Genomic DNA, 12850 nt, shown 5'->3' on the forward strand with positions numbered 1-12850 from the left:
GTCTCGGCGAGCTTCCTTGAAATCCAATTATAGCTTTGCGGATACCTCAGTGGGACGATCAGTAAATCAAAGTGAGATTTTTCATGAATGTTTCAAAGATCTACTAAGCTTCACGGTTTGTCAATAGTTTGAAAGCAGGAACGGTTTCCGTTGTTTTGAGAAGTAGGAAGCGCCCCCGTGTCTCAACATCTACGCAATTCATATTATTCTGAAATTTCGGTTTCGCGCGTGGTCGAAAATGGCCACATTTGTCAGGGCAGACAATGTAGGCGGCAACTGTTTCCGAATAATTTCGATCGGACGAATAAAATCGTTCAGCTGAGTCATTCGACTATAAGGAACGATAGAATTCATAATTTTTAGGAAAGTTGATCTCTCCGTACACATTTTCAATCTTCCAAAATATAATAGTAGGAAATATGCCCTGAATTTTTCAGCTAAAAATCTTTCACTCGACGAAGGAGATTTGTCTCTTAACCCTTTGCACTCGGCGTTATTTGAATTCTAAAGCAAAATTTTTCTTCCGTCTTAGAATATTTTCATTTTATTCATACGAAGCTGATCCGATTTCCACATATAATATTTAAATGTTCAGTAATCTATTGAATACAAATTTTGCAACGTAACAAATATTTTGTAATATTTTTTGTAATTTCTTTGAAATAGTGCCACAACAATTTTTAGTGGCGCTTCAGAGTTGTCACTCGAGTCCAAAGGGTTAATTCCGACTGTTGTGGAAACAGCTTTTGAAAACGGGACACTCGCATAAACGCCGGCATCGTCAAGCATGAATTCGAGAAAGTGGCGTCATAGCATTTCACTTACGTCGCAAGCACAGCCACGGTGAAAGAGGCCTCTGAAGCCTTTCCGTTGTCTGGGCGGCACTTCAAACCATCGCATATGCAGGCCGCATAACGATACATGTATCATTCTTCCTTGCCTGATCATTCCGCTTATCACGTAGGTTTCCCCGACGTTCAGAACGACGCCGCACATGGAGTCTTCGGCCATGGTCCATAAAATCTCCCGTCTCGGGAAATTGACGGGATTCACGGTGTTCCGATCCTAATCAAACGTGTTCTGGTATTAGAAATCGAACCGGCCGATAAAATCGGTTCCGAACGACGTCGCTCGTAAAATTCGAACAGTTCCCTTAGACTTACGAACCTTGAAGACTTTATTCACTTTCACATGGTAGGCCAAGTGTATGTCGTTCCTCGTCTCCACGCTCTTCACTCTCACCACGGCGACTGGAAAAATAGCACAACGATAAACAATCTTGGAATTTCTGTTCCACGGTTCTCCAAGTCGTATAGAAGCTCAGGATCGTTATATAAACTAATCTATTAATATATTTCGTTGAAATTGTGCCCTAGTGAACGTGTAATTCACTTTTCGAAGATCCAGCTTCTCGATACTTCGCTTATTTTTATGAGATAGTCCACAATAAAATTACTATTTCGAAGAGTGACATAATACGTACCATAATCTGAATTGCAATATAAAGATTGAGGATGAAATAAACTAATCTATTAATATATTTCGTTGAAATTGTGCCCTAGTGAACGTGTAATTCACTTTTCGAAGATCCAGCTTCTCGATACTTCGCTTATTTCTAAGACATAGTCCACAATAAAATTACTGTTTCGAAGAGTGACATAATACGTACCATAATCTGAATTGCAATATAAAGATTGAGGATGAGTTCTCATGCACGTGCACGCGAGAACCCTTTGCACTGGGGCTAGCGATAACGCGATTAGCAGGAAATACGTCCAAAATGTTAACCGCCACATCTGCGAACACAAAGAAATCAAAATTGTCAGAGAAAAGACAGCAGAACGATCGTGGAAAAATAATGTGTAAAATTTTGATTGAATCGAACACAGTTAGGAGAACAACAGTAATACGAAAAGAATTATGACTCCTCCGTAGAGTTGTCTGTTGCCCGTACAATAATTTGGTTTCATCTCTAATAGAAAATTCGCAGTCTATTAATAATAATTTCGCAAAGAGGATGCGTTCGAGATCTAACGACTGGCGTTAGACAAAACGATTCCCGGGGCCAGTGGGGACCCATTCGTCTTCGAAATCCGATTATGCGTGTCCGAATGATTCAAACCCAGCCGTCACCTGTCCGATGCTAGGAAACGTATAACTCTATTTAACGAACGCGGAACAAGCTCGTTAAGCCGAGAATGCGTGTTCCGCTATTTTTCTCTCTCTCTCTCTCTGTCTCTCTCTCTCTCTCTCTCTCTCTCTCTCTCTCTCTCTCTCTCTCTTCGTCGCGGATTCCTCACCGGCGAACGCAGCCAATGAATCAGGCAATCCCTTAAACAACTAATTTCAATTTGTCATTGGCCCATCTAAGTCCGGTATCTCGGCTGTGCCCACCTACGGTCCTCGTTAATGCAAATTTATTCGATCCTTCGCGCGCCGATACGGAGCAGATCCGAATTTACGTGCGAATTCCTGGAAACGATCGATAAACGCCCGTTTACGGCGTCGTGAATAAACGAAAGTTGAACGGATGAAAGCTCCGGCTTGTTGATATCGGCACGACGATTAGGTATTTCATCCTGCACTATATACTTGCGCGAGTACGTGCTCGTAAAGGGTAACCTACTGTCATTAATTTGCTGGAAGGGAAGCGCGCTGCGTTCACTGTGCAACCACGTTTGCTATGTAAGATAAACATTGGAAATTGCCGACCTCCATGCGGAAGAAGAATTGTAGTCATTTATTTCACTCTTTAATACTTTCCTGGTAATGTATCGATATTCTTGAACCTTTTTTTAATTAGAAATACCCTGTACTGAAGTATTAAAGTATTAAAGTAAGAGGAACATTGGAAATTGCCGACCTCCATGCGAAAGAAGAATTATAGTCATTTATTTCACTCTTTAATACTTTCCTGGTAATGCATCGATATTCTTGAACCTTTTTTTAATTAGAAATACCGTGTACTGAAGTATTAAAGTATCAAAGTAAGAGAAACATTGGGAATTGCCGACCTCCATGCGAAAGAAAAATTTTAGTCATTTATTTCACTCTTTAATACTGTTCTGGTAATGTATCGATATTCTTGAACCTTTTTTTAATTAGAAATACCGTGTACTGAAGTATTAAAGTATCAAAGTAAGAGAAACATTGGGAATTGCCGACCTCCATGCGAAAGAAAAATTTTAGTCATTTATTTCACTCTTTAATACTGTTCTGGTAATGTATCGATATTCTTGAACCTTTTTTTAAATTAGAAATACCGTGTACCAAAGTGCATACAATTTTTGTTGTATGTGCTCTAGTAAAAGAATTCATTCAAAAATTTCTCACGCAGACATTTCCACAATTGTGAAAGAAAAATCAGGAATAATTAATCTTCCTACTGTTTGGAATCCATCCATTTTTGCCAGGAATGCTAAAAATCCGCAGTTCGTTGTTAACCAACAACAATCTATTGAATTTTCTATTTGATATCACAAGCATGTTATAACTTCAGAAAATTACATCGATATATTTTGCTGTTTATAATTCTAAGATCGGTGAAGTCGTAGACAGTGAATAACCAATTTATAAACTAGCAAACTTACACACTGTGAAGTCAGTGTTGCAGTAACTATATTTGTCAGCAGACGCACGTTAAACTTCCCCCCCGCTTTTGTTCCGTTAAGTTTGTCTTTAGTGTGGATTTGCATGAAGTACCGCAGACTAATTACCATTTTAACTAGTTGCTAGCGAGTATCGCTTTCGGTGGTGTGATGCCCTGCACTCGACGTTTGAAAGCCTCGCTGCTCTAACGAGCGTCTATAAGCCCAATTTACTCATCTAGTGAAAGATACTAACTGGTTTCGCTTTGAGGGAATGCGGTGAAGAACATTTTCGGGTTTATTCAGAGTTTGCTGTTCACCGAGCGTAATGAATAGACACCGAAAAGAGGAAACGCTTCACTTCCGCACGGCGATTTTTAAAAAATTCATGCGACGAATAGTACACTGGAAAAAATATTTGTCGATGGACAAAATGGACGAAACCGGTATTCGAAGCTGGGCACTAAAACAGTATTTAATATTTTCTATTAAATCTCTCCTACTAAATCTCTCTCTTCTTTAGTATTTAGTATTTAATATGTTTTTAAATTAACCCATTAACTGCCACGATTCTCATTTGGGGATTTTGGAATTTTACGTACACCACTCGTAGCCAGAAAAATATTTTTGATACGCCTGACAGTTTAGCTTCATTCTTTCATTCTAAAAGGCAGTTGACGGGTTAAGAGTCCGGTCATGATTTTCAACTGATTAAAAATGATGTTTGGATATTGAAAAGGTACCAATAAGATGTGAAATATTTTCGCGAAATTGCTGAGTTCGCGTTCCTTGGAGGGAGAATTTGAGGTATGCGCGATAACAGGAATTGCGGAAGCAGTGTAATCCGACCTAGTTTGTCAGCCTAAGCTGGACCGGATCTAAATATAGATATAAAACGGTAACACAAAGTCGCACACGGTCCAGAAACGATGCGAGCCGCCTAAAAGATGGCATTGACGATGCGTTTCCTTCGGCTGCGAGAATAGACCAGCCACCGACTAGCAGATCTAGGCAATTCTAACGGAACCTTCGACAGTCGTGGAATTCGAGCTGGCTGGATCTGGGACTGCGCGGATAAACGATCTCTTAAATACCGCTATTGTTCCTCTCATTTCACTTTAACGCGAGCGGTTTAGGCTCAATTAACATCAGCACTGCCAGACGAGTGAAAATTACTTGATCCGGTTTTCTCTCTTTAAAGCAGTTAATATATTAATAGAATTTCAGAAGATTCGTTTCGTGGAGTTAATACAAACATTATTTATTTCGGATAAAGATCCGCAGTCTAGGCATTATTACAAACTATGGTACCATCGTGTTCAGCGTTCGTTAGCTCTACCGCGAAGATATTTTTAGACGGTGTCCGGATCAAGACAATTTCATTCATAATGAAAAGTGACTCGCTTGTTTTGAAAATAGTATGCACCCCTTTCTCTTGCGGTTGTATAATGTCAGAGCAAAGATCGGAGTCGGATATAATTAGGCATAAAGATCTAGATTGGTTATGAAGGTGAGGGGGCAGATTCAATTACAAATTAGAACGCAGGTTCTATTCGTAGACCGAAGAGCTATAAATATACCCGGGGCAGGTAATATTCGAAATGAATACTACCACTTAGGAATCGCATTAACTATTCAGAGTAAAACAAAGACTAGACTGTGAAAACATTTTTTAAACGAGATTAAATTAAAACTTGTTCTCGGACTTGTTAACAGTGAAAGTATAATTTCTCTAGAAAGGAAAACCATAAGAAGTAACTTGTACTATAACAACAAATTACTAAAAATATAACACAATGTAGATGAAAGTATGTTAGTTCAGCCCTTGCCAAGGTGAATTTATCTTTACCGATCAGAGTATATTATTAACTCGTTCAACGAAACATCGCCCGACATAAGAATTATTTATTTAAATTCTCCGAGAACCTCGACTTTCAAAAAATCATCCCATCTCTAAATTCGAGGTGGAATTGCATCTCCGGATATTCTGTTTGCACGCTGTCAGTCGCGCAGCAGCTCGACTGCATCTCCGAAGGATTCCACTGCATCCGCGGAATGCATCGCACGCGAAAACTGATTCGCCATTCGGCACGCATTAAACGCTGGTTGCGCCGTGTCATTGGGAGGTTTGCGCAGGGATGACAACGTGTGGCGGCGTATCAATGACAATGCATCACGTTTGCCCGCGAAGCGTAACGTCGGAAGCATGCATTTGGTAAATGCAGTTTACACGTCTGCGGGGGACGGCCGGATTTCTAGGTGCACCCGGTGATCATCGTTTAATTCGCGATCCCGTCGAATTTATTCGTCCCCGTTGCGCCCCGTCCCGCCACTGACGATAAACATTCGTTCCGCGGTCGTTCGGCAAAATTTATTCGACAGTGTTGCGCTCGACAGTGCACTGGCAGCGTTTGGTAGGCTGAGTGTTAATAATACAGGCAATTCAACTGAATTGGAACTCTTCGGGCCCATAAAACCGGCTGGTCGGAGACCGATGCGGCACACACCGGCTATATTTTATAATTTTGTTATTTATGTTGAAACTAGCACCACACTCCGGAATTGGATATGTCGCAAGAGTAATCGGAGACCGAATGGTACGAGGTGTTCGAATGTTGCAGTTACGTGCAAGTTCAGCTGCACAGACGGTGCCGTTCTTCACAATAGGCTTGCTATTCAAGACTGTTATTAGCGTTCCTGGAAATGTTTGACGGTAGGAAAATTTGCGGGCGTATCCGACACCTCGAGACCAAGAAAAACATCTTCGCATGCGATGCATACGCGGACGACTTAACCTTGGAACGACACGCGCGTATTTTCTCTTGATCTTCTTGACACCTTGCGAAACTTCGCGGTCTCGAGTTTCTTGTTTACAAACAAGATTAAATAATCGAAGAGCCTTCGCTGCGGAGTTCTAAGTAACGTGAATATAAAACTACCGTGCACAGCAAAATATTTATCGAAGCTGACCTTTCTTAGAGTCTTCGTATGCCGGAGCTTTAACGAGAGGTCAACTTCATGAAATATTTTCCTAAAACTTATTGGTCACACGTTTTCTTTTTTTCTTAGTTTTCGTTTATCCTTTCAGCTTTAATCGAAAGAATCGTCCTATCTCGATCGCATCGACAGTCCCGCGACTATGTCACAAAAATGGTGAAATAATTCCGCTGCGCAGCACGCGCGAAACTATGCTGAACAATTATGCGATAGAATGTCTGCGGGGGGGAAATCGCGGCGCCCACACCCACGACGATCGGCCGGCGATATTCTCGCATGGTATTCATCCGCTGCACTTCATGCATCATCATGCAAAACGGATTGATTGGCCGGCTGATGTCATAGGCAGCCACGCACTCTCGCATTAGTTTTATTTCCGCTGGCGACAATAAACACACCGATGCGATGGCCCGTGAACAGCGGTTCACGCCTCGTGACGCATCCCTGGCGACCTCTTCTCTCTCTCTCTCTCTCTCTCTCTCTCTCTCTCTCTCTCTCTCTCTTCGATTCACATGTTTCCACGTTGATTCGTCGCAAGCGACGGGATTTGCTTGGCCACAAAATTGAGTTACGACGCGACAGCGGCCTACCTGACGCCGCTGTGTGTGCCCCGTGATCATTCGCATAATCTCCCGAGGTGCGCGCACGTATTTAATGCACGTAGCGACCTAGTGCCACGGGAATATTGCGTGACACATTAAGCGGATTCGATTTCCTTGTGGCCCACTTCGACTCCTCGCACCTGATGATATACTGCGGGTCAGATGCGATATCGGCCGACCTTCGGCCGATATAGAAAGCGAGGAACGAAATTGCGCTGGCCATTACACGCGCGAAATAATCTCGACCTTGACAAGAGCGCACAACGATGGAACGAGCTTTTTATGGCTGGAAATTAGACCGTGCATTCAATGCAGCGATACGAGGACCATTTTCATGATTGAAAACATTTTATTGATAGGTACCGTATATAACATTGTATTGATAGGACCTTCCTGAATTATGCAACGATTTTGTCGGTAAACTTTTTCCACGGTCACTGTTGACTGAATCGTCGACTTTACACCGGCGCAAAGAAAATTGCAATTGAAAATCGAGCGATTTGTCTGCACGGTTCCCCGTACCGGTACTTTCTTCGAGGATCGTTCTCTACGCGAGCCGGACGAACGTAAAAATGTCTCTGTTTTTATTACTGTCGAATAAGGGCCCCATTATCGTCCCGTGTTTGCGAAATGAACAACCGCGGGCTCGCGGCTTCGGTACAATGTACAGAGTAATTTACGATCGATAATTCCTGTCTGTAACGGAGATTTGTGATTGCGCGGACGTAAATAAGTGTGCAAGGCTATGCCAATTAACCTTAAACTCCGAATAAGATCGTGCACGAGGGGCGAGAGAGAACCAGAGAGAGAGAGAGAGAGAGAGAGAGAGAGAGGGAGAGAGAGAGAGAGCTTGGTAAATGTGAACGAGTGGTCGGGCCATGTAGCCGCGTTACACCTCATACTTATGGTAATCTAACACGGGCGCACATATAAGTGCGATATTATAACTCTCCCGCACTTTTCTCGCGCCTAGCACCAACCACGAATAATATAAGGCCTTACGATAATTCAACGCTCCGAGGTGCCGCAAATGACGATTTATCGTCCCTCCTTATGATAATGGCGCCAGGAATTTGTTCGATCCCCGAGAACAAATAAATAACAATTGCAATCACTCGACGAGATTACCGCGCGATATTCTAACGAGGCAATTTTACCCGCGAAGCCGTCGGAAAAATGCTGCTGAATTTTGCAAACTGCTAATAAATTCTCGGACTCGCTCGGTGTCAGCGAAATTATTGCGGTTTATCATACGCAGGACTTTCTATTTTACGCACGCGCCGTTTACTTCGCTTTTATGTTTGCTCGTACTCGAATGAAATTCGTTTTACACCGACATTTATACGAGCATTAGAATGTTCTAATTTTACGTCGACTCGGTCCTCGAAGGCCTCGAAATGGTTCGGAATGAATTTTAAGAAATGGTTTTGAAACGATCGTGTATTGCAACTATGATGTTAGCAAATCGATAAAGCTTTCGACGTTTGCTACTGCAAATGTACGCAACAGTGACCGGAAAGAAGTCGCTTCGTGTCAGATAAACAGAGAAAGATAACGAAAGATACTGAACATACTCGAATGTAAATATTTAGAAGCCAGTAGAACGGGGACAAAATGTCCTGAGGGACGCAGCCCAGGATTCTAAAACGATACGCTACAGTCCCGGACAAAATGACTTTAATTTCTCGAAGATCGCTTAGAATTTTTGTATAATATCAGAATTGTTGTGACGCACAGAGACGAAACCTGTTTGTAAATAAGGTTAACCTCGCTAGCTTTCTGAGCAAGCAGAAGAAATATACAATGAAAATCCATCTGGGCCGTCCATATTGGACTTCTTTTCGTCCGTAAATAAAATACGTCTTCATTTCTTCTTCCAGTAAAATACGTTCTTTTGCAAATGTTAATCGCTGCTCCTTATGATGTTTCGTTAACGGAGGATTTTGCTTCATTTTCAATCTTTGAATAAACTTGCACGTCTGAAGAACACGACGAACACTTCGGACATTTGCAGTGATGCCTGCTTTTTCAGCAATTTCACGTGATGTCAATGTCGAGTTCCAAGCAATACGAATAATTGCTGTTTTATCCCGTTCTGATAATGTTGGCGGTCTCCCACAATTTTTCTTCCTCCCATAATTTGCTGGATCTCTTAACAAAATGTATAATACCTTGCGACTTCTTTTAACAATCTTTGAAATTTAGGAGACAACAACATTTTGACTTTTTAATTCAATAATCCTTGCAATTTCAGTTTAACTTAATTTTTGCCCGCAGCCTATGTCGATGTTTAACTTTAAAACTTGACTTGTTAACTGCTTGGCAACTCGCAGACTATTGAAAGATATCAGCACGAAGCACAAGTGTGCTTCGCCCTATTTGTATATTTCATCTGCTTGCTCAGAAAGCTAGCGAACTTAACACTAGGTTTACGGAGCACTAAAAATGACTATTTTCCATTTCCTTATAAAAATAACATGAACACATCAATCAAAATCTGTAGCCATTTTTTTAATAATATATACCTAGAGAAATCAATTTGTCAAATAATTCCTCATGGATCCATGTTTGCAATCTGAATATTCGTGAATTAAAAATGTTAGAATCCGTCACTTTAACGGATCCCGTAAATCTGGTGTTAACCTTTTTTACTAACACGTTTCGTCTCTCCAGATCGTAACAATTATGATGTACTACATTCAGAAATACTAATTTTCAAGAAATTAACCCTTTGCACTCGGCGCTATTTTCATTCTAAAACTAAATTTTTCTTCCGTCTTGGAATATTTTCATTTTATTCGTACGAAACTGATCCAATTTCAACATATAATATTTCAATGTTTAGTAATCTATTGAATACAAATTTCGTAATGTAACAAATATTTTGTAATATTTTTTGTAATTTCTTTGAAATAGTGCCACAACAATTTCTAGTGGTGCTTTAGAGTCACCACTCGAGTGCAAAGGGTTAAAGATAGCACGCGTGTGCTGTCATTTTCTCCGGGACTGTGGTATCCAGTATTAAAAGTGATCAAACTGACGGGGAATTTATCTAAGGTAGCCCGTGATTTTTCTAGCCGAAGAATCCCACGGTCGTCTCATTGAAATTCAATACATTCGATTCAGTGAATTCGACTGTCGATATCGTCGAAGTGCTTTCAGGAAAGTCGCGTCGTCTCCGTGTTCGAGGAACCTTGCATAATCGTACTATCAAAGTCGCCGGCCGATTGATTCAGCTTCGGGTTTCCGTTATCGGGCCGCACTAAAATCACGCTCGCGTCGTCGCCACGTGACTTTACGTAACTTCATAAACACAAGGCGCGAATTTATTGTGCGGCGCCGACGAAAGGAGTATTTCACGTCCTGCCGTAACGTTTATCGCTTTTGTATATCTTCATTAAAGCCCCGGGGAGATCGGAACGGTATTGCATATAAAGCGTCGCCGTAAAACGCGAATGTTTTCTGCGTTCGCGAGAGCGAGAGAGAGAGAGAGTCGCGTTTGTTGTTGTCCTCTTTCTATTCTCGCGCGTTTCAAAGTCTCTCGACCGAGATTCGCGAAGGGGTTTTTTCAAGCCGAAATATACGGGGCAACGTCCGAGGCCGACGGGATTGTCAAAGAGCGTCGTCGAAGTGCACTATCCGTGATTGCGGACCCGCTAATGCGTCTAGCTGAATCTTTTTCTACCTACGCGCCCGTGCCGACTTTCTCCGCGCCTCGCGCTTTCATTTGCAGGTTCCATTACAACTCGCTGACCGGCTATTACAACTTGTACCTTACGGTCCCCGTCGTTGTATATTTGCGCCCGGCGCGATAAATTATCCCACCGCTGCGCTATTTAGAGCACGACTGCGCGAATTTCGGAATTCGATTCCATCTCTCCGGATTCTTCTATCTTTCTTTTTTTTTTTTTTCTCGTTTACCGTGGAGAATCTCGCGTGGGATTCTACTCGGCTGTGACTGCGTTCTAAACGCTGTAATCTAACACATCACTCGATAAGTCTCCGGTCTAACTAAGAAAAACAAATTTGTATTCATCAACATACTCTCCTTCAAGAGTGATACATTCATTCCAACGCTCCTCTAACTTTTCGATGCCCTTTATGTAAAACGATTTGTCTTTGCTCTGAAAATAAGCCTCAGTTTCGGCGCTCTCTTCTTCATTTGAGCCAAATTTCTTTCCCTCGAGCATCTTTTTCATGTCTGCAAAAAGCCAGTAGTCGCTGGGCGGCAAATCTGGAGAGTACGGTGGGTGGGGAAGCAATTCAAAGCGTAATTCATCGAATTTAACCATTGTTTTCATCGACTTGTGACACGGGGCATTGTCCTCGTGAAACAGCACTTTTTTCTTTTCCATGTGGGGCCGTTTTTTTCTTGATTTCTGCACTCAATCGATCCAATAATGCCATGTAATATTCACTATTGATGGTTTTGCCTTTCTCAAGATAGTCGATGAACAAAATTCCATGCGAGTCCCAAAATACGGATGCCATAATCTTGCCAGCCGACTTTTCAGTTTTTGGTCGCTTTGGACGACTTTCACCGGCTGCTGTCCACTCAGCTGACGATCTTTTTGATTCAGGCGTGGAGTGGTGGATCCATGTTTGATCCATTGTCACATACCGACGCAAGAAATCCTTTTTATTTCGCTTGAACAGCTCGAAACAGCGCTCTGAATCGTCGACGCGTTGTCGTTTCTGGTCCGGTGTGAGCAAACGCGACACCCACTTCGAAAGCAAGTTGCGCATGCCCAAATTTTCATGTAAAATTGTAAAGACACTACCTTCTGACATCTTCAAGGTCAGCTATCTCACGCAACTTCATTTTACGGTCTTCTAAAACTATTTTGTGGACATTTTTTATGTTTTCCGGAACAACTGCCGATTTTGGGCGACCAGAGCGTTCTGCATCATCGGTGCTTGTACGACCGCGTTTAAATTCAGCATACCAGTCAATAATAGTTGATTTCCCTGGTGCAGAGTCCCCATAATGCTTATCAAGCCACTGTTTGGCTCCAACAGTATTTTTCCCCATCAAAAAAACAGTGTTTAATCAACACACGAAATTCCTTCCTATCCATTGTCTTGAAAATTACAAAACTGGGCTCACTAAAACGACTCTAACCTCTAAACTAACGGTCAGAATGCCATGAAATTTTGACACGTACTGTTTGAAGGTTAGTACTACCCGGAAATCAGGTGGGTCTGTCAACAATATTGCCATATATGTGTCAGACCGGGGACTTATTGAGTGATGTATTAATTTTATTGAGTTATATTAATCTCGCTGGGAGGATGCTCTCGACGACCTCGTGGCAGCCATTACTAGATCAAACCTTCGCTCGCCAATTTTATTTTACAATATTTTTCAGACTACTTCTTCGGGATCAATGTTGATCTCTCCAGTGGACTTCATGCGGATGATTAGAATGTGGTTTTCATGGCAACAACGGAGTGGTCAAATGAAAAACTGTAAAACATTAGAATAACTGAACGATATTTTTCGACTCGACTTATTTAAACTACTGAAAGAGGAAATGCATATTTATTTAATTGTTTGATCCGTACGAATGTCATGGACCATTTTTATTTCGCATCCGCAGTCTACTAGCGATACAGATTGACTAGTAAAGGAAGAAGAATTGGATGTTTTGTCTTTCATTAGTT

At 41.7% G+C, this 12850-nt stretch overlaps 2 protein-coding genes across 4 annotated transcripts in view; one reads left to right on the top strand and one right to left on the bottom strand.

Annotated features, from left to right (window-relative positions):
- Syn (synapsin) overlaps positions 1–12850 on the top strand; it is a 65450-nt gene that overhangs the window by 11920 nt on the left and 40680 nt on the right. The window lies entirely within an intron of this gene.
- Timp (Tissue inhibitor of metalloproteases) overlaps positions 1–12850 on the bottom strand; it is a 46709-nt gene that overhangs the window by 2610 nt on the left and 31249 nt on the right. For both annotated transcript variants that reach the window (XM_076787040.1, XM_076787041.1), the window contains 3 exons: positions 1670–1796; positions 1168–1250; positions 826–1065 (listed from right to left, as the gene is read on the bottom strand). In XM_076787040.1, the coding sequence (XP_076643155.1) occupies positions 826–1065; positions 1168–1250; positions 1670–1796 (450 nt within the window). The remainder of the gene's footprint in view (positions 1–825; positions 1066–1167; positions 1251–1669; positions 1797–12850) is intronic.

Source organism: Halictus rubicundus, chromosome 4 (genome assembly GCF_050948215.1).
Source record: "Halictus rubicundus isolate RS-2024b chromosome 4, iyHalRubi1_principal, whole genome shotgun sequence".
NCBI lineage: Eukaryota > Metazoa > Arthropoda > Insecta > Hymenoptera > Halictidae > Halictus > Halictus rubicundus.